At 56.6% G+C, this 27,633-nt stretch overlaps 1 protein-coding gene across 9 annotated transcripts; it reads right to left on the bottom strand.

Annotated features, from left to right (window-relative positions):
- Positions 1–1,054: 1,054 nt before the first annotated feature.
- KRT80 (keratin 80) lies at positions 1,055–27,532 on the bottom strand. Of its 9 annotated transcripts, none has more exons than XM_089920746.1 (11): positions 27,076–27,532; positions 24,474–24,877; positions 18,443–18,651; positions 13,866–13,926; positions 13,492–13,587; positions 6,449–6,613; positions 5,837–5,962; positions 4,989–5,209; positions 4,439–4,494; positions 4,187–4,307; positions 1,055–2,291 (listed from the first exon to the last, which is right to left on the bottom strand). In XM_089920746.1, the coding sequence occupies exons 1-11, from the start codon at positions 27,236–27,238 to the stop codon at positions 2,129–2,131; spliced, it is 1,785 nt and encodes a 594-aa protein (XP_089776872.1). In that variant the 5' UTR covers positions 27,239–27,532; the 3' UTR covers positions 1,055–2,128. The 9 variants fall into 9 exon arrangements, with proteins under 9 accessions (XP_089776872.1, XP_089776871.1, XP_089776874.1 ...); XM_089920747.1 differs by lacking the exon at positions 1,055–2,291 and adding an exon at positions 2,323–2,452 and having other exon boundaries at positions 27,076–27,203; XM_089920745.1 differs by lacking the exon at positions 4,439–4,494 and having other exon boundaries at positions 4,187–4,342; positions 27,076–27,203.
- Between the last annotated feature and the right edge of the window lie 101 nt (positions 27,533–27,633).

Raw genomic sequence — 27,633 nt, forward strand, 5'->3', positions numbered from 1 at the left:
CAGTCTCCGGACGCGCAGGCTCAGCGGCCATGGCTCACGGGCCCAGCCGCTCCGCGGCATGTGGGATCTTCCCTGACTGGGGCACGAACCCGTGTCCCCTGCATCGGCAGGCGGACTCTCAACCACTGCGCCACCAGGGAAGCCCCAGGGGTTGTGCCCTTGGCTAGGTGTTCACTGAATCGCTCTGGAGCCAGGAGTGGGAAGGAGGAGGAAGGAGGGAGCTTGCACGAGGAGGGGGAGTCAGACTCCAGCCTTCCTGGCAACTCATCAGGATCCTCCGTGGCAGGAGCGGGGCAGGAGAGTGTCCTCGTTTGGGTAGGGAAGTCATTATTTCCCTTCCCTCTGTCCCTCCCTCCCTCTCTGCACTCCTCCTCCTCTTTCTCTCTCTTTATCCCTCTCCCTTCTCTCTCTGTCTTTGTGCACTAATTGTGCTCACTCGACTTGCCAGGCATTACCTTCGCACCAGGGACACAAAGGCTGAGGAGATATGCCCTTCCCTTCATGGGACTTTTAGGCTAGGAGACCTCGGTTGGGGAGGTACATCATTCATTCATTCTTTCATTAATTTTACTTTTATTGAAAACCTGCTACGGGTCAGGCACTGTGCAAGGCTCTGGGGACATAATGGGGTGCAATCCCTGCCCACAAGGAGTTTAGAGGATAAAAGGCACAAAAGTAGGCAATGGAAGCATGGCTAAAGTAGAGGATTAGGGAGGCCAGGATACAGAGATAAATGCTGGCTGGATTTAATGTCTCCCTAAGCATGCAGAGCAGGGCCAGGCACAGACCAAGTATGTGCTCAGTAAATGTGAAATACGTGACCCTTGTGTGGGGAGCTTTCTAAACAGCTTATGAGTCAAAGAATAAAACCGTTTTAACTAAATGCTAATAAAAAATGCTAATATGAAGCAGTCAAAATAGTACATAAAAGGACATTTATGGTCTTTAGACAATCTTATATTGAAAAAGAAGAAAGATGGAAAACTAAAGATTCAACTCAACAAGTCAAAAACTGATAAAAATAATAAATTCAAAGAAAGTAGAAGAAAGGAAATAACGATAGGTTATTTTTTATGTTATAAATATTATGAGTTCAGTTTCAGAAATTCAAATTAGTATTCAGAAATCCATAATTCAGAAATTAACAGAATAGAAAACAAAGATAAGTAGTAATTCAGAAATTAATACAATAAAAAACAAAGATGGTATGAGTAAGAGAGCTGGTCTCAGTTCCCAGGCCCTTCCTGAATAGGAATGGGGTTTATCCACCGTCTCTTCTGAGCTTTGAGAGTGGAGCCCATCCCTCAGGGGCCCCAGGAGAATGGATAAACCCTGAATGGAAGCCTCTAGTCTTCCAGCCCAAGGGCATGGCTGTGCTGTGCCCTGAGAGAGCCAGCCTCAGGCCTATTTGCCTGATTTTAGTCTCTCGACTAGTGGGTTGTCTTTAAGCCATAACATCTGCTGTAATAACAATAACGACATCACTAATAATCCTTTACCTTTGTTGAGCTGTTCGGAGTGCTCAAGCAAGACATGTGCTATTCCTGGTAGGAGTGAACCCAGCCATCTTGTCAGATCCCCAAACACCCTTTTAGGTAAGTAGGGAAGCTGTATGCTCACTTTACAGATGGGAAAAGTGAGGCTCTGTTTGAGGCTTCATTCCAGTGAGTGGGTGAGCCAGGACACGAATGCTTCAAAGGCCCTTCTTCACCCCCAAGATTCCTGTCCTTGAGACATCTCTTCTTCCTATCCCCGGGTTCCCTGAACAAGCCCCTCTCCCCTGCTTTCTTCACTTGGAGAGGAAGTTCAGCTGGCTGCTGTGAGCAGATAGCTCCTCTCTTGACCTGACAGCGAGCTTCTCGAGGTGGCGGGGTGGGGAATGCTCATAGGTGTCCTACCACAGGGCTGGGCTGGGATAAGGCCCTCAATCCTTGTTTGTTGATCTCGAATTTGATTGGGCAGGATTAGGCCTGTACCTATCAGAAAATATTCTGGGCTGTGCCAACCAGCCCAATCAGACGGAAGTGCTTGAGGGGGAACCGCCGTCACATAGGGAATCCCCCGTGTCTGTGCTTGCTGAGGCGGCCACGTGGTGCCTGGGCATATCGGGAGGCGCTGGGAACATAGGTCACACCGGTACAGCCTTCTTGTTGGATGGTGGGGCAGGAGAACTTTTTGTATCCAAGTTGCATTGGTTTGAAGGTATAACTAGGTCCCTGGACTCCTTTCCCCATAACTGGAGAATTTCCAAAGTCCTGTGGTCAACCTGATTGACCAGTGACTGACCAATCCTGAGAGGGGAGATAAAAACAGACACACAGCTTTATCCATGGACAAATCTCAGCACTTTATTCATCCCTTGGCGGGGAGAAGGGGGCATTGCCCCAATATAGTCAGCCAGTCAGGTGGGGTGGCTGACGTGTTGTCTCTCCAGATAGTATAATACATAGCACTGATTACGCAGAAACAGGAAGAGAAGCAATAAGTTAAAAGATGTATAAGTTATGAAAAAATAATATATATATATATACTTTTTATATCTTGTATCCCCACTGAGGATTTGCTCCCTTGGAAACCAATAAATAGGCAGAGAAAAAGCAGCAATCAGCACCCTTTTGGGACTTGAGGGATGAGTGTATGTCTGAGTTCCCTCAAGCCTGAGAGTCAGTAGCCCTTCAGTGCCCCCCACAGGCCTGGAGGACCCTGAGACCTAGGAGGGGGCCAGAGCCTTGGGCCACCCTCTCCTGGAAAACAAGATGAATGAATCAAAACTGGGGCTAGAAGAGGAGGTGAGGCAAGGGGCAGGTAGGGAAGGAAGGTGGCTTATGGAGTGGCAGGCTGGAGCTGCCAGGATCCCCCTGCAAGCCTCCGAAGGTGAGAGCCAAGGGGAGGAAAGAGGAGCCCCAAATCTTGTTGGATCGCTGCACAATTTCTCTTTGGTTGTTATCGGGGCCCTCCCGCCCGACCTCAAGGGCTCAGCAGCTCCCAGACCCGAGTGGACAGTGCCTTCTTCATGACCCATCTACCCTCCCACCCCGGTGGCACGGGGGCGGGCATGGAGGGAGGAGGCGCGGAGGGGGGAGAAGGGAAGGAGCTCTAACCCACAGGTGTGGGTGCAGAGGAGGCGAGGGCCAGGCTGCTTGGCCCCATGCAGAGAACAGAGACACCCAGGAGTGGGGTTCATGGGAAATGGGCCTGGGGTTTCATGGCAGGGGTGGGGCTAGGGGGTCTCAAGGGCCTGGCGCACCCAAGCCAGGTTTCAGGCTGGGAAACACCTGGGTGGGAGGCAGAGAGCTCAGATCCCAGGCAAGGTGGTGAACCCCAGGATGGCAGGGAGGAGAAAGGAGGGTCCAGTTCTCCTGCCTGATCTCCGGTTGCCATGTGGCCTCCCCGCTTCCCACTTCCCCGCCAGGGAGTTCATCATGGCAAGAATAACTTCTAGAGAAGGGGCTTGGGAGCTGGCTGGGCAGCCTGTCCACGTCTGACTGTGACCTGCTGGGAGGGACCCACAGGAGGAGGGAAGGGGCACAGGTGTCTGCGCTGATCTCAGAGGTCCGGGCTCAGGTCCCAAACACCCAGGGAGCCTCTTCCCCTCCCTTCCTAATACTGTCAGGTCTCCAGGGAGCCCAGGTGGTGCAGGAAAGCCAGGGGTCCTCAGCACCCAGCCTCCCCAGGAACTCCAGATGCAGAGGGTGCCCAGGCAGTCCCATCAGCCCCTGGCCCGTGGCTGGCCAGGGCTGGGGGAAAAAGGGCATCGCCTCGGTTCCGAGGCAAAGGCAAGGCAAGACTTGAGATGTGAGCTTAGGGCAAGGGTTGGGCAAAGGGTCAGAGGGACCTTGGTTCAGAGCCCTCTGTCGGGGGGAGGAGCGAGGAGGTGCAGGGAAAGCAGACGCCCGATTCCAGTTTACCCAGTCAGGAAAACCTCTGGCCAGAGGTTGGAAGGGTGGGACTGTGAGATATTGATATGGAGCCCAGTGACTTTGAATAGCTGGTGACAGTCCTGTCGGATCCCTGGCAACCCACAGAAAAGCAGTCACTGTTTCCAACCCTCCTCTTCTTAGTTCAGGGTCAGGTTTGCCTTCCTTCCCAACCTAGAGGCTCCAAGCTGCTTTCTTGAGTCTAGCTTATATTCGTCCTGCTGCAGGGGAATGACGTGGGGCTCCTGGGGTCTGGACAGCAGCCTTACTGTGAGAGCTCTGACTCCTGCGAGAGGAACTCTTCTGAGGTTTCAGTGATTTTGATCACGAGGTCTCCCCTGGTTTTCTTTTTCCAGGAGGGGGCTCTCAAGAGGCCACACTTGGAGGCAGCTACAGGGAACATAAGGGGTGGGGCAGGGTACGGGCTGGAGGTTTGGGAGCCATTTAATATGATGCCTTTAGGGCCATGATCCCCCCGCTGTCCACCTCCCACCATGGGTTCTTGGGCCAAGCGGGCTCACCAGTTCTAGATCTGGACTGCATGGATCTGATCATAGTGGCTGAGGGCAAGTCCATCCTGGGGGAGAGGAAATGGTGGGATGTGAAGGGAGCCTGTGGCTTAAGCTCCCCTGGGATTGGGGGCCTGGGGACTGGCGTGAGGAGGGCAATTCTTAGCTGTCACTCCCAGCTCTGGGCTGCCCTTTTGTGTGACCCTGGCTAGCCAGCTTGTGCTCTCTGGGCTCTGTCCCCTTTCCCCTGCATGAATGGCTGTCATTTACTGAGCACTAATTTGTGACAGGCATTTGCACGCAGGATCGTATTAATCCTCCACACCACAGGCGAGCCATGCTTATGATCGGTCCATTTTCCAGATGGGAAAGCTGAGAATTTAATGAACTGGACCGAGGTACCAGTTTGTTTCAGTGGCTGAGCCAGGACATGAATCCAGGCCTGCCAGGCTCATAGAATCATGCTGCAGGCGGGGAGGGGGTGGAGAGGGCCGGCCTTCTATGGGGCTGGTCCTACAGTCCTCCCGAGCTCCCAGCCCCACCCCGCTGGTCCAGCTCCTACCGGCTCTCCTCGCCCTCCAGCAGCTTGCGGTAGGTGGCGATCTCCACGTCCAGGGCCAGCTTGGTGCTCATCAGCTCCTGGTAATCACGCAGCTGCTGCGCCATGTCCTGCTTGGCCTGCTGCAGGGCGGCCTCCAGCTGGGCCAGCTTAGCCTTGGCGTCCTGGAAGGTCAGCTTACCCTGGCTCTCGGCTGCCTTGATGTTCTCCTCCAGTTTCAGGCACTGCAGCCAGGAGGACAGAGGGAAGGGGTCAGTGAGCAAAGGTGGGAGAGAGAGACCGGGCCAGGGCCAGGAGCCCACCTCTGTCCTTGGTGGGGGTGTGCACGGGGAGGGAGGACCTAGCACGGCATTCCTGAGCGTGGTAGTGGGTTGCCTTGCAGCAAGAGGGCATTCAGCTAGACCTAAGGAGACACTTTCCCAAGGCCACCAAAGGGGGAAGTACAACAGGCCCCCAGAGGAGCCTGTCTCAACTGTCCTTAAAGGATGGCACTTCTCTGGCTGGAAGCTGGGGCTTAGTCCTCCCCTCCCTTCTCTCCGTGTAGCTGGTGGGAGGCCTGGAGGGAGGCAGTGGGCTCTGGGTGTATGTGGCAGGGCCCTCCAGCGTGCCAACAGCCCCGGCCAGTTTACAGAGCACTTCTACCTGCAAGGCTCCTCATGTGATCTGCAGAGCCATCTTAGGAGGACAGATGAGGAAACTGTGGCCCAGGGATGCTAAGTGACTTGCCCAGGGTCACTCAGCCAGGGCTTGCTTGGACTCAGCATGTGTGACTGTGTGCATGTGTGAGTGGGCGAGAGTGTGTCCCACGCTCCTCCCTGCTCCACCCCCAGGTGGGTACTTTAGACGCTCACATGGCTCTTGATGGAGAGGATCTGGGATCGGAGCTTCTGGATGTGCACTTTGAGGTCAGCGATCTCGCTGCGGCTTCTCTGGAGGCTGTTCCCAGACTCGGCTGAGCAGGCAGCCCGCTCTTCCAGCTGGAGGTTGTGGAGGAGGCGGCAGTGAGGGGCCACTCAGTGTGTCCCCCCCGGCACCCTGGCCCCTGGCCTCTTCTTCTTCCTCACCCCGGCGCCACCTCCTCCTCTGTGGCCCACCACTGCCCCTCCTCCCCCCACCACGTCCGTCTCTGGATGGCCTCTCCTGGCTGCCCTAGACTGAGCCCCATGGGCCGTACCCACACCTGGCCTGGCATTGCTGGCTGGCAGCACCACCGTGAGCCTCTGAAGAGTGCAGACTGTGGGCTTGCCCCTGTCCCCATCACCCCTGGAGCCGGGCACAGCGCTGGGCTCTCACATTCTCCTTTCTGCCTGTGAACTCACTGCTGTGGGCTCCGTCCCCCCTGTGTTTCCCCATTCCCCTCTCCCAGAGTCTCAGCACGCAGAGCTGCAGGCGGCCTCAGCCATCGCTGCTGCAGCCCGTTCTGCCCTGGCTGCCTTTCCCCAGCCTGCTCGTGAGCCCCGAACCTGGCTCTGGGAGTACGCCTTGCCCTCTTCCAGGCTGCGAGCCACGACGGCGTCATACTGGGCCATCACCTCCTCCACGATGCCGCTCAGGTCAATGTGGCAGCGGCTGTCCATACTCACGGTCACCGACACATCCTTCACTTGGGCTGCCAGGTCCTTCAGCTCCTGGCCGGGCACAGACTTGGGGGCTCAGGGCTGGTAGGGGGGCACCAGACCCTCAGCCAGACATAGTCCCCATTGTGCATTCATCCCCCGGGGCGAGGGGAGGGCGGGCTCCTCCCTGTCTCCCGGGAGAGATGCTCAGAGGATAGATGCCTCCCTGCCCCGCCTGGCCAGCTTGGACTCTTGGGAAGCAGCTCTTGGCCCCCCGGCTCACCCACCTGTTGGTCTTCCTCTCTGTGAGGACAGGGAGGGACGCTTGGCTCCAGAGGCCCACCCTACAAGCCTTATCCCTCTTGTTTCCCCCCGTCTACACTGCTGTCCACTCCCAGGGCAGACCACCTTCCTCCTCTCCTGGCGGGGGAGGAAAGGGCCCAGGACCTCTGGGCCTGAGGGAATTCTACCATTGGGCAGCTTGGCCTCCCCTACCCCTGCCCTCCCAGGACGGGAACTCCCCGAGGGCCTGGATGAGCCATTTTCACCTCCAGGCCTCCATATCTGGCAGGGGAATGTCTCTGTTGAATGCATGTTGGGATGGAAGCCCATGAATGATGAGGGCAGGAGTAGACCAGAGGCTGACAATCGAGCATCCCCACTCCCCTGCCAGTGGCCAAGGCAGAGGTGACTCCAGGGTCACCCTGGGGACTCAGTGCCCCTCCCCATCTAGCTGAGGGGCTTGCCCGGCCACAACAGGATTTAGCCTCAACATCTTCTTTTCTCTCTGTCCTTTGGGATCCTGCTCTTCCCCTCTTCTCTGCCCAGAAAATGCTAGCCTATGTTCTCAGAGACCCCGGAAGCGTTAAAACCTCCCATTTCCCTGGGGGCTCATGAGAGCCCAGGCTGTGTGTGTGCTAAGGGCTTTCCAGGCATCCTCACATTTCCTCCTCATCAGGCTGGCACGATTGTTAGCCCCAGATGACAGAGAGGAAGGAGACTGCAGCGCACAGAGTTGATGGAAACAGCTGTGAGTACAGGGCTGGACTCCAGAGCCTTTGCGGCTCCTGCTATGCTCACATAGTGGGGTGGACACAGGAGCTGAAGCCCCAGATCTGCTTTCTGTCATGCCCCACAGCCTGACAGCTTTCTGGCCTGAAGGTTCAGGGGTGTTTAGAAAGGCAGGTGGGGACGGGTGTCTTTGTAGGGGCTGCAAGGTGTCACCTCCAGGGCCCTGGGCTGCTTTCCCTGGAGGTGCTGATCAACACCCTGGGCCTGGGTGGGGCCCGTGTGGGGAGGAGTGAGTGGGCATAAGCAGAGTGTCCGTGGCCAGCATCTTACAGACAGAGTGAGGCAGGTGGCTGGGGAGCCTCGGAGAGGCAGGAAGGGGGGCCGGGCACCCTGGGAGGTGGGGCGGGGCTCAGCCCCGGGGGAGGGAGGGGGTGGGACAGGGACGACATAGTCACTCCTGCCAGGTCAAACTTTGTTTGATTCAGGATCCAAACAAGGTCCATACACTGTCATTGGTCCATATGTCTCTAAGTCTCTCTTATTTTGTAGATACCATCTCCATCTCCATCTCTCTCTGTTATTATTTTTTTCTTTTTCTTATTGACAACACCGAGTTGCTTGCCCATAGTCTGAATTTGACCGATTGCCCTGCGTGTCGGTGTTTAACACGCTCCTCTGGCCCCTGCATTTCCTGAAAAGTGGCAGTTGGATCAGGAGGCCTGCTCAGATCCAGGTTTTGTTTTTGGCTCGTGACCACATTCTGATCTTGGTTCCTGATTTGGGGCCCCCTCCCGACCCTCATCTGTCTTTCTGCTCAGCGAGGCTGTGGCTGAGGCTCTGGCGTCTGGACCTGCGGATGCTGCTGACCTGCAGCTCGTATCCCTGTGGCTGTAGACCGCGGGGTCAGGCAGCTGCGAGGCCTGCAGAGGAAGGCCGCCCCTCCCCTGTCTGCTTGCTGCCTGACCCCGCCCACTAGCATCTCTGGTGATCAGGATCGCCTCCTGGAAAAGGCAGCTTGGGCAGTGGCAGGAGCCTGTCTCCACCCTGGAGCCCGCGGGACTCTGAGCTCAGTGGCCAGCTGCCCTTTAGGGGGTTCCCTGATGGAGGGTTTTGGCTGATCTGCAGATGGACTTAACAGAGATCTCGGAGCAGAGGCAGCAGGAGGCCCCAACCCGTGACAGAATAAGGTTGACGGTGCCTACGGATTCATGCCCCAACTCTGCTGCCTCGGGTCATCTTTGGAGACTGGCATCTCCCAAATGGAACGGACATCCCTGCTGGAGCTTGGCTGTGAACAGTTCCAGAGATGTAGCTTGGGGCTCCCTCAGTCACCATGTTGTGTAGGTTGGTGGACTTGGGGTGTTTCAGACAAACCTCTCCAGGGACACTTCCAGCCCAGGCCTAGGGTAGCGTTTGTTGTGGACCAGGAAAAGGCTAGGGCGCTTCAGAACACAGGGCGCCACCGGGGCAAAAGGATGGGAGAAACACAGTTGATGGGGCAGCCTCAGATCCTTTCTGGAAAGAGGCAGCGTAAGCATGAGCATGGTATACAGCAGCAGGAGGTGGAGGGTTTAAAGCGTCTGCAGACCTGTTCAGACAGGCCGGCCCCTGCCGGGCTGCAGAGGGCATAACAATGCTGACTTGTGTGGTGTGGGAGTGCCACCATGGGATGTGTACCTTCAAGTTGGCAAGAATTAAGCCGAGGTACATTTTAGAGCTTCGCTTAGGAGCCAGAGTCTGAGGAGGCTGCCATGCGTATGACCACTCTCGTTGTTGTCCCCCAGGTCCGGGAAGATGGTGACTCTGAGGGGGTACCAGTACTGCTTGGTAAAATGTAGTGTTTAATGGCACTGGGGGATTTCCCCAGTGGTCCAGTGGTTAAGACTCCGCGCTTCCACTGCAGGGGGCACGGTTTCAATCCTTGCTTGGGGAACTAAGATCCTGTGTGCCACGTGGTGCGGCCAAAAGAAAAGGGAACTGAGCTCTGAGTACCACCACATCTTATTACCTGAGCAACCCTGGCCAAGTCTGTAAACTTAGCCGAGTCTCAGTTTTCTCATTTGAAAAATGTGTATAATTATGGAACTGAACACAGCTAACATTTAACAAATACCATGTGTCAGACACTGTTCTAAGTGTTTTAGGATATATTAGCAAAATAAATCCTCTCAAAAGGCCAGTGAGCTAGGTGCTATTGTTCTCCCCATTTTACAGATGGGGAAATTGAGGCATAGAGAAATAAAGGAACCTGCTCAAGTTCACATAATCACCAAGCCAGGATTCAAATCCAAGCTGCTCTAAAGCTCATGATTTCTTAATCTTTATCCCTACTTTATAGGGTTATTGGGAAGAGTAAATGAGATTACATCTGGAAAGCACCCAGCCTGGTGCCTGGAATGTAGTAGGTGCTCAATAAGCAACAGCTAAGGAAACTATTGTGATTGGTAACAGTGATGGAGCCGGGAGGAGGTGTCCAGGGCCTGGAGCAACCTCCCGAGGCACCACAAAGGCAGGTGCCAAAGCAGCTTAGTCATGCCAGGTCCTCTTTGCAGGCATCAGCATCCTAGGAGGTGTGCCTGGCGGCAGGAGGTTGTCAGTGGATTCCATAGCTAATCTCCCTGGAGCCAGAGTGTATGGGTGGGGCAGGTGGCATTCTGGCTGGATGCAGCCAGACCCCAGTGCACTTGGGACCTGGGGTGTACCCTGGAAGCTGAGGGGAGATGGGGGCCCCAGGGTCCTCTCACAGCCTGTATTCCCGGAGGTGAGGAGTAAAGGGGTTGCCTGGGAGGCTGCAGTGTGTAGACGAGGCCCTGAGCAGCCTATGGCCATTGGCTTCTGGGAAAGGCCTTCCACAACTTATCCTGGGTGTGTGTGTGTGTGTGGTGTGTGTGTGTGTTTTGGGGAGAGGGTAGGGCTCTTTCCTGGGACCCTGGGGTGGGCCTATATAGCCGTGCTTTTCTGGTGTCTGCTCCAAAGTTGAAACCAGAGAGTCTGGCCTCACCTGGAGCTACTCACATCCCGCCATGTTTTCCTTCTACCTGAGCTGGCCATGGCTGGCAGCTGCCTATGGCTGGCAGCTGCCTGTGCTTGGACCTGCTCTGTCTGATGCGGTAGCCACTAGCTCTCTGTGGTCACGAGCACTTGAAATGTGGCCAGTCAGAACTGAGATGAGCTGGAGGTGTAAAATACAGACCAGGTTTTGAAGATTTAGAACGGGAAAAAGAATGTGAAATAGCCCATTCATTTTTTTTATGGATTACATGTTGAATAATCATATTTTGGATATATTGGGCTAAATAGAATACATTAAAATTATTTTTTTCCGTTTCTTTGCTTTTTAAAACAATGTGGCTACTAGAAAACTTACAATTACCTATGTGGCTTGCATTATATTTCTACTAGGCAGTGCCAGCTTAGAGACCCGCCGGTGTGGGGAATCTTCTTAGCAATGGGTCAGTGTTGCCTTCTCAGCCTACAGAGGTGTGTGGAGAGAAACTCAAACCTCACGGCCCGATATCAACCTGCCACCTCACTGCCTCCCAAAGCAATAATAACTGCTGTTATTATATATATTATATATAACATGTAATAATAATATATTATAAATATGTTATAATATAATATACAATATTATAGTATTTATAATATAATATAAATATTATATATATATAATATAATATATATAATATATATATAATATAATATAAATAATAATAAATGCACTTCTGCATTCACTGTGGCCCTTTCTCCACAGCAGTCCTCCAGCAGCACAAGCCATACCTTTACCCCGTCTGTAGCACCCACGCTGGTCCCTACCAAGGGCTACCCATCATGCTTAGAATAAGGCCCGCAGCCCATCCTGGGCCCCAGACCCTGCATGAGCTGGCCCTTGCCCACCCTGCCTTAGCCACAGCTGCGGCTTTCTCTCCCTCCCAGGATCAAATCATTCCTGCCTCAGGTGCTTCACACAGCTCTTCCTTTGGCGGAAGCCACCTCAAGTCTGCTGAGCTGGATCTTCCTGGTTTGGGCCTTCACATGCTGGGCCTCCTCTGAGATGCAACCCTGTCAACACTCGGACTCGGGGACGGAAGCTTCCCTGCCCTCTTGCAGTAAGGCATCACCCTGTTTCTTTGCATATCAGCAACTTTTCACCCTCCAAAATGATCTTGTCCATATAGGTGCTTATTAGCCTGTCGCCTCTTAGCTAAGTTGTGCCCTCCTGAGAGCAGGGAACTAGCCCGCCTGGCTCACTGCTGTGATATCAGCGCCTGGCATCTAGCAGACATGCCATAAACATTTGTTCAGTGAATGAACGGATTTATCCCATCACAGTCCGATGAGCCTGCTACTATCACTCTCCCCATTTTAGAGATGAGGAAAGTGAGGCACAGAGGGGAGAAATAACTTGCTCTGAGTCACAGAAATGGTTAAAAAAAAAAAAATTAGAGTCAGGATTGGGGCCCAAGGGCTGCCAAGTCCGAATGGAGTCCACAGCCTGGCTATTGGGGTGGGGGCCAGAGGTTTGGCGGGTAGATGGCTGGCTGTGTCTGACCTTCCTCAGCTATGTCTCTACCCCTGTAGGGCCTCCACCTGGCCCTGGGCTTGCAGGACGGACCAGAGGCTGAAACGTTGGTCCTGCTGACGTCTGCCGGTGCGGTAACAGGCCTGGTGAGTGTGGGCAGCGGGGCACCCGCTCCCCGCGCCACTCAGTGGGCATTGGAGCGGTCTGCCTGCGAGGGCTGCCTCCCTGCTGTTGGTGAGGGTTGGGGTGTTCTCTCAGTTCTGCCACCTCCCATGGCTGCAGGCAGGTCTCAGGCCCACGGAAGCCCCTCTCGGGGCTGCGCCGCTGGAGAGTAGCGAGGCCCACGTGCAGCCACGAGACCCAGTCTCGTCTCCACAGGGCGAGGCCCTGAAGCCATGGTCAGCAGCCCTAGGGCATTTCAGCAGACCTTTCTCATTGCGGTGGTGACTTTTCTGCCCTGGGCTGCGTTGCCATAGCTTGGCGCCAGCGGTTTGCGGCACACAGGCCGCTGCACCCTGTCATCCCCAACGAGGGTCCTGCCTGCTTGTAGATGAACTGAAGCCTCGCCCCATCAGGCTCCTCACCCCTGAGGCAGGGGATGTAGAGAGGAGAACACATGCCCCAAAGGACGCCCGGGAGGCAGAGTGGCGCCGAGGGGTGGAGTCCAGTGGCAGGGTTCATCTGCTGGCGGCACTGGCAGTGGGACAGGCCTTGCTGGGCCGCTGTTCCCCCAGGCTCAGCTGAGGACATATGAGAATGTGTCTGGAGGCTCCTCTGTCTACATTTACTGGGTCTTTTTTTTGGCTGCACCACACAGCATGTGGGATCTTAGTTCCCCAGGGATCGAACCCATGCCCCCTGCAGTGGAAGTGCAGAGTCTTAACCACTGGACTGCCAGGGAAGTTCCTAGTGCGTCATTTTTGTCTGGCAGAAGCTAGTGTTGTCTGGGAACCAGAGAATCTGACTATAGGTCTTCCCTGCCTGACTCCCAAATGGAGGAGGGTGCAGTGAAGGCCTATCACAGCTAGAACTGTGGGTGTCTGTAATTTAGGCTACGGGGATGAGAGAGAGGTTAGTTCAATTAGAGCGGTTGTTCAAGGCCTCCTGGTTCCCTGCCTGAGGCCACCTCCTGACCCTCGATGTACCTGGTCCCCTGCATGCCCTCAGCGCTCCAGCACACATGAAAGCAGGGCTCTGCCTGAGAGAGGCTTTGTGGGAACCTGCCGCACTCCATGAAATGAGTGATGAGGGAACACGCTGGATTATTGACAGCAGCGTGCAAGGGGTTTAGGAAACTGTTACATCTGTGGCTGCCAACAGTGAGTGCCTGCTGAAGCTTCCACGACCCACTGGACACCTCTGCCTCCCCTGCATCCCTTACCCACGGCTCAGCGGGACCCTGGCCCCATCTTCTCACCTGCTCGTAGATGCTTTTCATCAGGACCACAAAGCTCTTCAGGCCTTTTAACTTGTTCTCTAGTCCTGTCCGTCGAAGACACTCTGCATCCAGGTCCTGGGGGTGGGAGCAGCTGTGAATGATGGGAGAGGGAACGGAGGGGTCCCAGGGCAGGGGTGGGGTAGGGGGAACTTTGCTTCCTGGGTGAGATGGGGGTGATTCCCAGAGGAGACCTGGCTCAGAGCCTGGCAGAAGGAGCAGGGTGGGGACAGGTTCATGTCTCTCTGCCTGTGGTCCTGGGACTCAGCCTCTGGGGGCTTTGCTTGGGGATCCTGAGCAAAAGAGGGCAGAGTGTCCATGAGAAAGGAGCCCCCGGGGCAGGCTGGGGAGGCTACCTTCTTCAGTTGCGCAAAGGTGAACTCCATGTCCGTGCGCTTGGAGATCTCGTCCTCATACCTGGGAGGTGGGGAGGGAGGGAAGGGGGAGGCAGGGAGAGACAGAGAGAGAGAGAGGGGCTGCTCAGATGGATGTGGTGAGACTTGGTGAGGGTTTGTTTAACCCTCCTTGGGTGGGGCTCAGGGCCTCTGTAGCCCCATTTGGTGCCTTGTGCCAGTTAGGAAAATGTGGTCCCTTTCTTCAGGTGGATGCAGCCCCTCTCCTCCACGATACCCTAGTGCTGGCTCTGGGGCAGGAGGCAGCCCGCTTCCCAGGCTCACTCCTTCTTGATGAGCAGCCATTCCTTTCCCAGCGGCATCTGCCCCTTTCCTGGCTGTGCTTCACAGTCACCTCCTCCAGGAAACCCCTCCTGATTGTGCCGCCCTTTCACCCTGACGTTTTGTTCCCTCATCGTTTTCCCATCTCCTCCCCGGAGAGTCTCAGTTTCAAACAAGCTGTCTTTGGTTGAGTCTGCTCTGAGCATCTTCCTTGCACGTTATCCTCTCCTAACTCTACCTGTCCCTGCAGCCCCACCCTTATCCCCACTGCTTTGCTAGACAGCAGGACACCATGCCATCTTCCCCGCAGAGGGAGGACAGGAAGGGCATGGACTTTGCAGTCAGATGGGCCCCCGGTGTGTTTGGGGGCAGGTAACTCCACCCCCTCGCTTGTCTTTCGCGGTATGCACGTGTGCATGTGCATGGGTGCATGCATGTGTGCAGGGGGGCTGAAGCCCACCAGCATTCCACAAAGGTGGGTTCCCTCTCTCCTCAGATGTGCCTCTTCCTTACTCAGTCCACCTCGTTTTCAGAACAAGAACGCTGTTGGATGGGGAGACGGGCTCCCTGGATCCTTGACCTTACATTCTTGGCCCCCGGGGTTGGTGTCGGCCAGCTGCACGCTTCCCACCTGCAGCCCTGCCTGCCCCAGCGGATGTGGGGATTCTGTGGCTTCCTGTTTTCTCCCCTCCTCTTCAGGGAATGCCTGAATCACTGGCAGCTCTAATTACAGCCACCCGCCTGCCCCAGTCCCTGACCTCACAGATGGGACAGCGTCACCCATCGCCCACGTCAACTAGCTGGACCTGCCTTCTTTTCCCCTAGACCTTCTTTTCCCCCAGCCTCCCTGAGGGACTCAGGGGAGCAGGCCCCAGGGGGTGAGAGCCCGTGGGGCACTTGGGCCTCTGGAACTCAGTGTGCTGAGGACCTGCACTCTCCCCGGTCACTACCTCGGCTTCTGAGAGTTTGGAGGGACTCTGAGAGTACGGGTCATGGGGGCAGGGTGGTGGGGAGGGCCAGGGAGACTGGTCTGCAATCTGGGGCCTGCCAGGGCAAACAAAATGCCCAAGAAGCTTTACTTGCACCCCCTCCTGTGACCCTCAGAGCTGCTAGCCAGGGATGTCCTATTGGTCCCATTTCACAGATGAGGAAATCGAGGCACAGAGAGGGGCTTGGAGGCTCGTGCAGTGTGCTGGTTAAGCATGGGGCTCCAGAGCCAGACTATTTGGGTTCAGTTCCTCACTGTCTTGCTAACTAGCTGTGTGACCTTGGATAGGCTGCTTCTGTGTGCCTTTGTCATGATAATGTTGATGTTGTGAGTATTAAATAAGTTAATACATAAAGTGTTTACAATGGTGCGTGGCACCCACTAAAGCTACTGCTATTATTATTACCCAAACTCCCTCCTCTCCAACACCAGACCCCGGCCCTCAGCCCCTCTGTCTCAGCATTTCCAGAAAGAAACCACGGGAACCCTCATTGCAGGGGAGGGAGGGGGCAGTTCTCTGCACATCCTTCACAAATCTGACTTGAAGAGGCTTCCCTCTGGAATCTGGGGGCCTCCTGAGTTGGGGACAGGGGTCTGGGGAGCCCCAAGCTGAGCAGCTCCCACTGACTGGCCTTCCCCATGCACGCCCTGTGTCCAGCCTCTCCCCTCCCCCCACCCCTCTTCTCTGGATAGCAGAGTTCTGCCAGCCTGGGTGCAGGACCTTGGGGAGAACTGTCCAGTGGGGAGCCCTCCGAGGTGCCAAACCTCCTTTTTACCCCTCACTGCCCTTCCCAGCCTTCTGTGCAGCCTTCCAGCCCCCTTCTCGTTGACTCCACTGCATTTCAATTCCAGTTCACCCCCTCAAACAGATGCTCTTGTGCACCAGACAGCTTACAAAATCGTATGCGACATTCCTGAGTCACTTGCTGTGTGGGCTTGGGCAAGTTGCTTCCCCTTGCTGGACCTCTGCTTCATCCTTAGTAAATAGAGGGGTTAGCTAGCTGATCCTTGGGGTCCCTGCTACATCAAAGCTTTTGGAAGTCTCCATTCCTATAGAGGCTTACGTGATGCCATGTCCCCCTATTCACCACCAATCCCTTGCCAGTCTGTCAGCCACCGGCTCCCAAAACCATTCTTAGCCCTTTTCAGCTCGTCACACCCATACCTCCCCCCACCAAACTTGTTTATTTCTAGGAGTGAAGCTGATCTCATCGGCCTTGTAGACTCAAGGCACACCCCTCCCTGTCAGGGCTTGGTCTGGCGCCTCCTGGCTCCTGGGGGCCCCAGGCTTTGCACAGCCAGGCTTCAGCTTCTGTGGCTCTGGCCCGCAGACCCAGAAACCCTCCAGCCTTACCTCCCCCAACTCAGGTGTGTTCCCTACCCAGAGAGGGGAAGAGAGGCCCTGAGCCTAAACAGTAAAATCAGGCAGCAGACGCAAACCAGGCAGCAGGCCAAATGAGGGGGGCTGAGCCAGATTAAGGCAACAAGTAGTGTTTGTACAGAATTTCCAGTTACAAAGTGCCTCTGTGGATGTGATCTTGCTGCTCTCACGGGAACAGCTTCACCCGGGAGCTTGTGAGGTTAGGGATGGGACTTAGTATGCATGGCCACGTGACTGAGGACAAGCCCCCTCCCTCTCTGGGCCTCTGTTTCCTTCCCCATAAAAGGAGGATCCAAGTTGCCATCCAGCTCTGCCATCCTCTGCTCCTTTGAGGGCCAAAGACCTGCTAGGTATCAGTGAAATGAGTCGTGGGCTCTGGTGCACCAATATGATTTGCCTCGTCACCGTCAGAATGGGCAATCAGATTCCCTGTGTGTTTCCCTAGGACCTGGGAGGGCAGGGCTCGGGGGAAAGGTGGCCCCCAGGTCAGAAAGGGGCCCAGCCTCGAGGACCAGCTCAGGCCAGGGCTGTAGATCATGCCAGTTGGCTGGGAAGTTCCAGCCAGATCCACAGATGAGGAAACTGAGGTCCCCAGAGAGGGGAGAGCTCTCTGTGTGACCCTCCCCTCTGAATGTGGTCTGAGCAGGGGAGGCCATGCGGAGAGAAGGTGGGCAAAAGCCGAGCCAGGTCCCTGGACTCCTGAGAGGCTGCCTCCACCCTCTGACTCTGGAGGCTTTGGGCCTCGCCTCAGATCACTGGTCTGGGGTCTGGCCCAAGCCCTGCCGGAGGAGGGTGCGGGCTCAACCGCACCCTGTCCTCCCCTCACCCTGGCCGGGGGCCTCCTTGCAAGGAGACCGGCCTCTCTGCCTTGCCCAGCCTCCTTGTCCTTGAAGCCGTGGCCGTTGTCTGGTTAGAAAGGGTCACCTCTCCTCTGAGCTACCAGGGTAACTGGTCTGCCTTTCTAGACTGGCTGAGTCAGCTCAGCAAGCCCGAGTCAAGGACCGCTGTGTGCTGGGCACTCAGCCTTTTAGGGGTCAGAAAAGTAGCCGTTTATCAGCCCCAGGCACCACGCTGAACTCTCGACTTCCTCCTCACACCAGCCTTGGCTTGGCATCAACCATCACCTTTCCCCCTCCACACGGGAGGAGACTGGGGTTCACGTGTGAGGCAACTTGCCCGAGGTCACAGAGCTAATGAGGGGTGTGGGCAGGGAGTAACCCCCTTCCACAGGACATAGTCATGCCCAAGCCTGGGCCCTTAACCACTGGGCCATACTGCTTGCCAGCTGCTTGTCCCCCTGTCTGTGTGTCCCATTAGGTTATAAAAGCATCCTGCAGGCTGGGGCTGTTTTCCTCATTCTCTCTCTAGATCCCAAGTCCACCATTGAGGTCAGGCACGCATTACCTCTAGGGGACTGTTTCCTTGTGCAAACAAACCCCACCATTTCTGCTCCTTGCCAGTCCAAGAGAGGTCAAAATCCCAGGTAACATTCAAAGCAGGAGCCCATCTGTTGCTCTAGCTAGTGACACAACTTCCTATTGCCAGAGGGTCGTGTGGCCGAGAGCCAGTGTGTTTATGGGCACAATGGGGATGCGAGCTGTGACAGTGCCCAGGGGCCAGCAAGCACAGGGCTTGGTCGTCAGCCAGCATGAGACTGGCTTCGTCGTAAGGGTCACTATTTGGGGGGTCACTGTAGCTTCACTGTCATATCCTCCCCGTATTTAGAGTACCGCTAGCACATTGCACGTCTTGAATAATTAAGTGTGGACTAAAGAATTGTTTTCTAAAGAAGTTTCCTCTTTTTCTGGCCTGGGCTCCCAGACCTTGCACCTGAGCGCAGGTTGGTCCCCAGCCTCAGTCCCGGCCCACATGCCCATAGGGCGCCCCTACCTGATCTGAAACGCCTTCACCGTCTCAAGCTCCTGCCGCAGTTTGGTCTCAAGCTGGCCCCCCTCCTGGTTCACTTCGCGCAGTTTCTCCCGCAGTTGGCCCTGGTACTCCTCGTAGAGGTGTCCAAGGTCAAAGGCTGCCAAGTCCCGGCTCTGCAGGAAGCGCCATCGGGTTTCCAGCAGCTGGTTGCGATGCTCCAAGGCTCGCACCTGGGAGAGCGGAAGGGCTGCCGTGAGAGGGCCAGGTGCGGCCCAGCCAGCTCACGCCCCTTCCGGGGGCCTCCGTGAGAAGTGGCAGCTCAGCTGTCCGGAGCACACCCACGAGCACACCCACCCCGGGGCCCTCACTCAGAGCCTTCAGGTGGCATCTCCAATTACTGATTGTTCAAACTGCAGATGGTGAGATAAGGATGGAATCTGAGAATCCCAGGGAGGTGGAGACAATTAGCCAAGGTTTCCTACGGGAGGGCGGGGGCCAAGGAGATGAGGGAAGGGGGACTAAGCTGTGAACGTGCCCACATGTGACAGGCTCTCCAGGCCTGCCTGGGGCTTGGGTGGGAGACCCCAAGGAACGTGGGGTGTCAGAGGCCTGTCTGCCGCCCACCCGGTCTCATCTTGCCTTGGAAACTCAGCAGGGTAGGGCCTGGTTAGTTCTTAAATGCTAATCCTCCCGACAACCCTGGACTTGTAGCCCCTCCAAACGTCAGTTTCCCCAGCTAGAAGTCAGGGATGATGTCACCTGCCCTGCCCACCTGCAGAGAGAAGAACCCGGGGATGTGCTTTGGAGCAGCAAATAGCAAACTCTGCTCTGGCTCCCACTGTGCACCGGGCCTTTTTCTACCTGCTGGACATCTTTAACGCACTAAATCCCCAAACAACCCGACGGGGTAGGTGTTATTTTCAGCTGCACTTTACAGACAACGAAACAGGGTACAGGGAGGTGAAATAGCTCGCGCAAGGTCACACAATTAGCAAGCGGCAGGGCCAGGTGCGGAATCCAGGCAGTTTGGGTTTAGAATGTTTGAATCGCTGCAGCATAGGCCTCCGGTCGGCTGCAAGGTCTCTGCAGGCCCTGGGACCCAGCTGCCCTTGCTGGGCTGGCTCCTGCCTCTAGTTAGGGCCGGTCTTGCCTTGAGAACAGAGACTGGGAGGGCTCTGGGCCCAGGGCTCCTTTCAAACTCTGCGTCCTCTTCACACTTTCCTGCTCAGACTTCTGCAGGGGCTCCTACAGCTCCCACCCCAGCCACCGGCAGATTGACAGGGTCCCTCCTGAGTCCTCTCCTTCCCTCCACCCAGTTCAGCCCAGCGCAGCCTGGGGGCTCCCCCTGCCTCTTCCCCACCCCGCCTGTCCTCTCCAGGCCCGACCTTTCTCGGGCACTCACTCTCCTTCCCACCATCCCAGCCCCTCCTCCACGTGCTCCCAGCCGCCTCCCCTCTTCCCTCCAGTATTTGGCCCTTGTTTGTCCTGATCCCCCACGCACCCTATCAGACTGAGAGCCATCTGCTTGCCTCTTGGGGTCCCTAGCCCGTCAGAGCCCAGGACGCGGGTAAGCCACCGAGGCGAGACGGGTGGCTGGGGCTAGGCGCCTGGACAGTGCAGGCTGTTGTTGTCGTGAGGATGTTGTGACAACGAGCCTGGTGAGGTTCCCTATGACCGCAGGCAAGTAGCTGGACCTCCTCCCATCCACGGCTGGCATCAGCTCCCAGAGTCACATCCTGAAAGAGCCAGAACCACAGCCAGGAGCCTTTTGGATCAGCGGGTCTATACCCTTCATATACAGAGGAGGAGATAGGGGCCCGGGGCAGTCAGGTCACGTGTCCAGGGTGTCCACAGCAACTCGGTGGCCAAGCTGCACACACAGGCCCATCTGACGGCAGCTGCCTGCGCTGGACATTCGTGGTCCTCTTCCTCCTGAATTTGGGTGCCAGGTGGGCTCGCCTCTCTTTCTGTCCTGCCCACGTCCCCGGGTTTCCCTGAGATGCTCTGCCCTGCGGGAGGCCCCTTTGACCCTTGCAGTAGACAACGCCAGCGGGAACACTGGACAATGGCATCTGTGGGCTGTCATCCCCTCCTTAACTCCCACTGGTCCCGGTAAATTCTGCTTGAAGCTGACTTTAAGCCTACAGTTTAATGTCATCGCCATCAAACAGGTTCAGTAGGGATGCAGTCGAGAGAGTTTCTGTCCTACTTGTGTGTGTGAGGGATTGCTGGGTGGGGGTGAGGGCAGGTTTCTGCTCACTCCACCTTCCCTGTGTTTTGACAAGTAAGAGCCCCATGTTTATACTGGGGGTGGGGTGAGAGGAGAGATGTGAGGCTCCTTCCTCCACCCATAAGCAACCAAAAAACCCTTTAGACCAGGAAGTCCTTCCCTTAGTCTAACCTTGATCCCCTATGCTTTAGTACTTGCCTGCTGGGAGATGGTGTGCATTTGGCCAGCCAGTCCAAGGGCACTTTTGCCTCTGGGGGATCCAGGGAAGCCCCCTCTCCCTGCTGCCCTTGGGGGAGTTGCTTGTTGTCTCAGTGGGTGGGGATGGAAACTCATCCCCCACCCAGAACCTTCCCTGCAGAAGGGCTCCTCCCTCTCTCGGAACAAAGGCCTTGGGAGGGCAGGAAATCCTGGCACCCTGTGAGGTGCAGGGTTAACTGCTTCCAACCTGTCAAGGCTGCCGAACACCCCCCTCTCATTCCCCTTCCTCCCCGTCCTGGCTGACCCCTGCCCTTAGATCACAGGCGGCAGCTCTAGGAGGAGCCTCAGAGAGCAAGCCCCTGGTCTACCTGCTTCCCATTTTACAGGTGAAGGAACAGGCTCAGAAGCACAGAACTCACTGTGACCCAACTCCAGGGTCCTGGGCCGCCCTGTTGAAAAGCAGGCCCAGATGAGGGTGGGGAGAGATGTGCTTTCTGTGGAGGGAGCTGAGCAGCCTGGGCTGGGCTGGGACCCCCCTCTGAGGAGGGTGGGGGCTGACCGCCTGGGAGGCTTCACGTCCCCAGCCCATGGCCCACAGTCCGTGCACGTGAGCGTTCGGAGCGATGCCTCTGGGGCTTGCAGGTCCGATTCCTCAGGTGCGGGTGGGGTCACATCCTCTGCCTCCAGCCAGAACTTGGCTTTGCCTAAGGAGCCTCAGGGTCTCTTCGTCAGGAAGGGCTGGTTTGTGCCTTCCCTCGTGCAGGTGCCCAATGGCTCTGGTGACTTCCAGAGGCCACACACACCAAGGGAAGACACTGTGCCCGACTCTCTGTCCCCAGCCATTTTACCACCCCTCTGGGATTCCCCCTCTATAGCCTCCTTGGGCGCCACTGGTAGAGTCCTCCCTCTTGTCCCACCTCCATCCCCTCTGGTGTCTGCGTGTGAAGGTGAGAGGGCCCAGCCAGCAGCCTCTGCTGGATGTTGGCATTGCCCTCTCCCTTCCTCCCTCGGCCTCCCCTCCTTCATGGCTGCAGCTGTACCAGTCCTTCCACTGGCATGAGCTCAGGGCTACCCTCAGAGCAGGAGTAGAGCAGGGAAGTGGAGTCTGAAGCACAGAGAGGGTAAGTGCCTTGCCAAAGGAAACACAGCCTCCAAGTGGAAGAATTAGCATCGCTCCAGGGCCCCTCGGTGGACTCCTGGGGGTCTCTCCGCCGACCCTCTCCCTCTTCCTCCTCTTCCTCAGTGCTCTCTGATTTCTCTCGGTGCCTCAGAGGGCCCAGAAGGGGATGTGGAGCTGGAGGGTGGCCCTGCCTGTCTCTTCTCTTTGCCTAGAGCCCACCCCTCCACTGGTGGTGGCGTCTCACCCCCTGACTCATGCATCTCTATCCAGCCCCATGCTGCACGCCTACCCACGAAGCTCCCCACCCCCCTCCCTCCATCAGGGCCCTTCCTTCCCTCTTACCAGGCTCCCTCCTGCCTGGAAGGGACTAAATGGGTTCAGGAGTTCCCTGGGCCGGGCCCATTTATGGTATTTTTAATATAACAAACAGAATGCACCTGGTACGTGGTAAGGGCTTTATAAATGCTTTTCAAAAATGATCCCGTTTGACAAGCTCATTACACCGATGTGTACTGAGGCACAGAGAGGTTAAATAATTTGCCTGAGGTTATGCAGCCGGTCAGAGGTGAAGCCAGGATTCAAACCCAGCAACGCGACTCCAGGTTTCACATTCTTAACCTCTGCTTGCTTCCACTTGGGCCCTCACGGTCTTTACAAGGAGGGATTTGAGCTAATAACAGACCTTCTCCATAGAGTTGGTGGATCGGCTGGGACTCCTTGGGCAGAGCCCCAGTGATCAGCTTCCCCAAGGGGCTGGCACCCCGGCTGCCTGCGTCCCACCCTGAAGAGCACCCTCCTCAAGGCCAAGTCTTGAACTGCGGATTGGGAAGCTCCAGTTCTTCTGAAGATCTTAGAGGGCATCGCCCTGGCCCTGGGAACAGAACCCAGACCCCTCGGGCCCCTCCCTGTGCCTACACACCCCTCCTGTCCCCATGGCGGAGAGACACAGGGTGATATCAGCCCTGGCGTCCAGGGAGAAAGCCACCCAACCGCGCCGAATTACAAATTACGTAGCTCATGAAACATTCCTTTTAAGGGATTAAGCTGTATTTGGAGAGGAGGTGGCCCTGCAGGGACCTGCCTTCCCAGGGCAGCGAGCTCTTCTCCTAGGCTCTGGTTGTCCTCCAGTTGTCACTTCCCCTCCACACCCCTACCCCAGGCACCCCAGGTGTGGGTGCAGGAATGCTGGTCTGGACGCATGAATGCGGGAGAGGGGGCCGGGGAGAAATGACTCCCACTTCGGAGGCTACTGGCTTCGTGTCTCACAGACCTGAGTTCAAGTCCAGACCGTACCCTTGCTGGTTGTGTGACCTTGGGCAAGGCACTTCACCCCTGGGCTGCTCTGTCTACACAGGAGGGGAACTAGCCACTGTGGAGCGCTGGGTGGTGTGGGCAGAGCACAAGCCGGTGCTCCAGAAGTTACTTTCTTCCCTCTTCCCCTCTCTGTGAGTGCCCACCTAGTGGAAGTACAGAGGGACACAGGCTGGGAGAGCAAGGGGAAGAGAAGGACCCAGCTAGGGGCAGAAGGATGAGGGGTGGGGGGCAAGCAAGTTGAGTTTTCCTTATCTGTAAAATGGGCATGAAAATGACTTCTTTCCTAGGGTTGAGGGAAATTGAGATAAATACGTAAGGTACCCAGCACAGTTCCTGGCACGTGGTGGGCTGTTAATGATCAGTAGCTGTTAACCTGGCTCCTATTCTGGGCAGGGCAGCAGGGAGCAGAGCCGGGAGGGCTGGTTAGGGGAGGTCCTTGGAGGAGGTGAGCGAGACCGGCTTCGGGAGGTAGACAGGACTTCCTTGGAGCCCTTGAAGCCCTTGCCCTGGGCCGAAGATGGACACCAGTGCCCAGACCGGCATGCTGGCCATGGCAGTGGGGTCCAGGAAGTGGGGTGCCAGGGACTCAATCCCTCTACTCAGGGTGCAGGGAGGACCGGCTGGCCACCTGTTTCTGACTCGCAGCATCCATCCCTTGCATTCCTATCTCCTGACAAGCCACAGCTGCAGCCCCATTCTGCAGCCTCCTTCTGGCCTCCCCACACATGCTGCCCGCCCCCCCGCCCCAGCCCTTGCCGGTGTTTCTGACCCTGGGAAGCTGAACAGAGCCAGCAGCGTGGACAGGAAGGTGGGCCCTGTCCATCTACCTTGGAGTCCGACTGCATGCAGCCCGTGCCCCCATCGGCCATTCTTATGAGGGGACATCCTCTTGGTCACACTCAGAGCCCCTCCCTAGTCCACGCCTGGGAGGGAGGGTGACCCCAGGCCATGCAGCACATTATTATCCTGACACCCCTCGGAGGCCATTCCGGGGTCCCTTTCTCCCCCACATCAGGGTGGCGCAGGCACTTCCCTCCCCATCTCGCCGCTCAGAGCTAGCCTGCGGAGTTAGCAGTGCCGACTTCCCATTGGCTGGGGGCGGGCGTGGGACGTGATGCTTGGGAAGTACAGAGCTCAGCCACCTGCCCAGGGCTTAGTTTTGAGACAGCCCCTCCACACCTTTTGCTCACCTTGCCGATCAGGGAGGCAAACTTATCATTGAGGACCTTCATTTCCTCCATCTTCTGGCTCTCCTGCTGCTGGATGGCTGGGTCCACCTTGAGGTCCAGAGGTACTAGCAGGCTGGGGTTCACGGTCACCTTGGGGATGGTGCTAGCTGTCAGGCAGCCTGTGAGACTGCTGGAGCTGAAGCCCGGCTCGGGGGCCCTGTAATTGCTCCATCCGGAGGTCCCAGACCAGGGACCACTCGCCTGGGTCACCTCACAGCTGTTGAGGTTGCCGAAGCCGACGATGCAGGAGCGGCAGGCCATTGCAGGTCCCCGGGACCCAGAGTGGGCAGGGCGCAGTGATGGGCAAGCAAGCCTTTGAGGGGTGGCGGCAGCTGGCTCCGGTCGCAGGCAGGGCAGGCTGGGGACTGAGGAGCAGACACCTGTCACACAGTGCTCATTAGCTCCTCGAAGGCGTGACGCCTCTCAGCCCGACCAACCTGTTAGATGATGTGGTTCCTGCCCCTCCCCCGGCACCATGTACCCATCTCCTCCCGGGGCAGAGATCTGCCTTGCTGAGGGGGGCTCTTCATAGGCCTCCCAACCAAGCCAGGCCTGGCTCCAGGGGAGAGGGACATAGCTGGGCTGGCTGGCTGGGTGGGTGTCGGGTGGTAGCCAGAGGAAAGGCAGATTCAACGAAGAAGGAGAGAGAGAGAAAGAGAGAGAGAGAGAGAGAGAGAGAGAGCTATGCCTCTCACCGAAGACCTCACTGCATACCTGAAGGCTGACGTATCTAGGCTTACATATTTCTGGAAAAGATGAGGCAAGCGCAGGCCCTGGGCTCCTGAGTGTAGGGCAGCCGTCCTGGGCACCGTGCCAGTCTGGCATTGGAAAACCGCACCTTGACTGTTTATTTTCTACATGCGCAAGAGTCTCCCCTGCTTATCTTCTCCTCTTCCTTTCTTCCTCCTGCTCTCCCTCCTTCCTGCCTTTGATCTATTATTTATTGAGCACCTACTGTGTGCCTTCCACCATCTGAGGGGCTGGAGAGGAAATAGATGGTCAAGGTCAAGAGCCTGTGGCTTTGGACAAGTGAGACTTGGTTCAAGACTCAGCATGGGGACTTCCCTGGTGGTGCAGTGGGTAAGACTCCGCGCTCCCAATGCAGGGGGCCCAGGCCAGGGAACTAGATCCCACACGCATGCCGCAACTAAGAGTTCGCATCCCACATCGAAGGAGACTGCCTGCCGCAACTAAGACCCTGCGCGACCAGATAAACAAACAAACAAATAAATTAAAAAGTCATCCCTGCCCAAACCTAAAAAAAAAATTTCATCTTAAATATGAAGTGTAAGTAGAAAAGACACTGATTTGCTCCCACAGAGCCTCTGATGGAGTGGCAGAGGGTTCGGCCAGCCCAGGGCATTCCCTCCTGCCTTCCTGAAGTTCTGGAGGCACCGCTCTTCCACTTCCAGGCACTTTCCAGCTCTCCTGGGCCTGTCTCTTCCTTCCTCCCTGGCCTGATGTCCCTGGGTGCTCTTGCCGTGGCTGGATGGCTCTGTGTGCCCTCCCTGGACCTGGTGCACCACCCTACGTGGTGGGGCTACAGCAGAGAGAGGAGCGTGCCTGGGAGAGACTCCTGTGGTCACAGGGGTGGAGAGATCTCTGGGACTGGAGGGGGAGACAGGCTGGAGATGGGAGCTCCTGCCTGGGTCACATCGCCCCTTCCAGGCCTCCTGCCTCCCAGGCTAGACCTCTGTCCTACACAGTGGGCATTTCTGGCTCCACTGGGGCACAGGAATCTGCCCCGAGGGCACGAGCCTATCCTGAGGCTGGATCCCAGGCTCTGATGCTGGGGTGGGCTGCTGAGACACTTCTGGTGATGGGGTCACTGCAGGGGTGTCTGTGCAGTGTTTCTAGGGTAAGTTTGGGTACCTGGGCAGTTTCCCAACCCCTCCTGACACATGCTTCACCTCCCCCATGCAGCGCCCACCTGCCTCCCTGACCTGGTATCAGCACCCTGCCCGCCCCAACCCTGACTACCCCCGTGTGCTCTGCGGGGAGGGGGGAGGGCAGACAAAGGCATATGGGCCCTGCTGGTGCCAAGATAGCAGCAGACACGTCATGTACGTCCCCAGTGCTTTACATGGATTAGCTCCTCTAATCCTCACGACACATCCTTCGCAGAGGCTTTAATTCTCATCAGCCCTGTTTACAGAGGGGGAAGCTGAGGCTCGGAGGGGTTGAGTGTCTGGTCTGTTGATAGCAATTTATAAGTAATGGATTTGAACCCAGACAATTGGAATTTTGAGTCCTTCCTCTTGTCTTAGCCTCTAAGCTAGGTGACTCCTGGAAAGGGCAGTGGGACAGAAAAGGAAGTTATCTTCTTACCATCCGGGGCTCGATTCCACCTAACTGTCTTTAAGCTGGATGCTCAATTCTCCAGAGCACCTTTGGATAACTTAAGTCTGCTATTCCTTGCTGACCTCCGTCAGCCCCTGTGTTTTGACAAGTCACAGTCCCTGGCTTCGAGGCTGGCCCTGCAGGGCGGTCTCTGGGGTCCGAGCACTGGGCGGCCTTCCTTGCGGGTGGCCTGGCTTCTTGGAAGCACGGAGGGCACGCTCACCTTGGACGCCGTGTGTGGGGAGAGGAATGTGGTCCCACCTGCTGCTTCCTCTCTGGCCCAGAAGTCTTCCTTGGGTGCAGTCACAGAGGTGTCTTTGGCTGTCACAACTCCGACTGTGACAGGCTGTGCTGAACAGGAAGTACAGCAAAAAAGCCCCAAACATAACTCCATGGAAGCACCCAGACCCACCTTCCTCCCCTTCTCCTTCCCTACCCTAGCTTCACGCATGCCTCCTCCACCCCTGAGTTAGCATCCTTGGGGGTCCACTGTACAGGCCTCTGACTTTGCACCCTAACCGAGGACCTGACATAAACCCTCTCCTGGCCTTGATATGAGCCCAAACTTCCTAGGGGTTCAGGCCCCCAGGGGACAGGAAGCCTGGCAGGGGTTAGGAGAGGGAAGGTGGAGGGTGGGCAAAAATTTCAGTCTCTCTGGGGTATGTTTGGGTACCTGGGCAGTCTCCCAACCCCTCCTGGATCTACTCACAGACAAACCTTCTTAGGGCTTCTGGTGGGGCATGAGCTTGGGTGAGCCCAGCTGGAGACAGCGTCTTGTGCC

This window comes from Delphinapterus leucas, chromosome 11, assembly GCF_059928025.1.
Source record: "Delphinapterus leucas isolate spDelLeu-1000000601 "Yukka" chromosome 11, BTC_Dleu_Yukka2, whole genome shotgun sequence".
Classification (NCBI taxonomy): Eukaryota; Metazoa; Chordata; class Mammalia; order Artiodactyla; family Monodontidae; genus Delphinapterus; species Delphinapterus leucas.

Bases quoted from the DNA above. Each gene is read 5' to 3' on its own strand.
- KRT80 (XM_089920746.1), bottom strand. From the start codon at position 27,238: ATGTTTGGGGCTTTTTTGCTGTACTTCCTGTTCAGCACAGCCTGTCAC. The intron at 5,963-6,448 runs GTTCGGGGCTCA...CACAACCTCCAG, and splicing joins AGGCGTACTCCCAGAGCCAG to CTGGAAGAGCGGGCTGCCTG. The intron at 2,292-4,186 runs GTAAGGCTGCTG...CTCCCCTCTCAG, and splicing joins CAGGAGTCAGAGCTCTCACA to GATTGGTCAGTCACTGGTCA.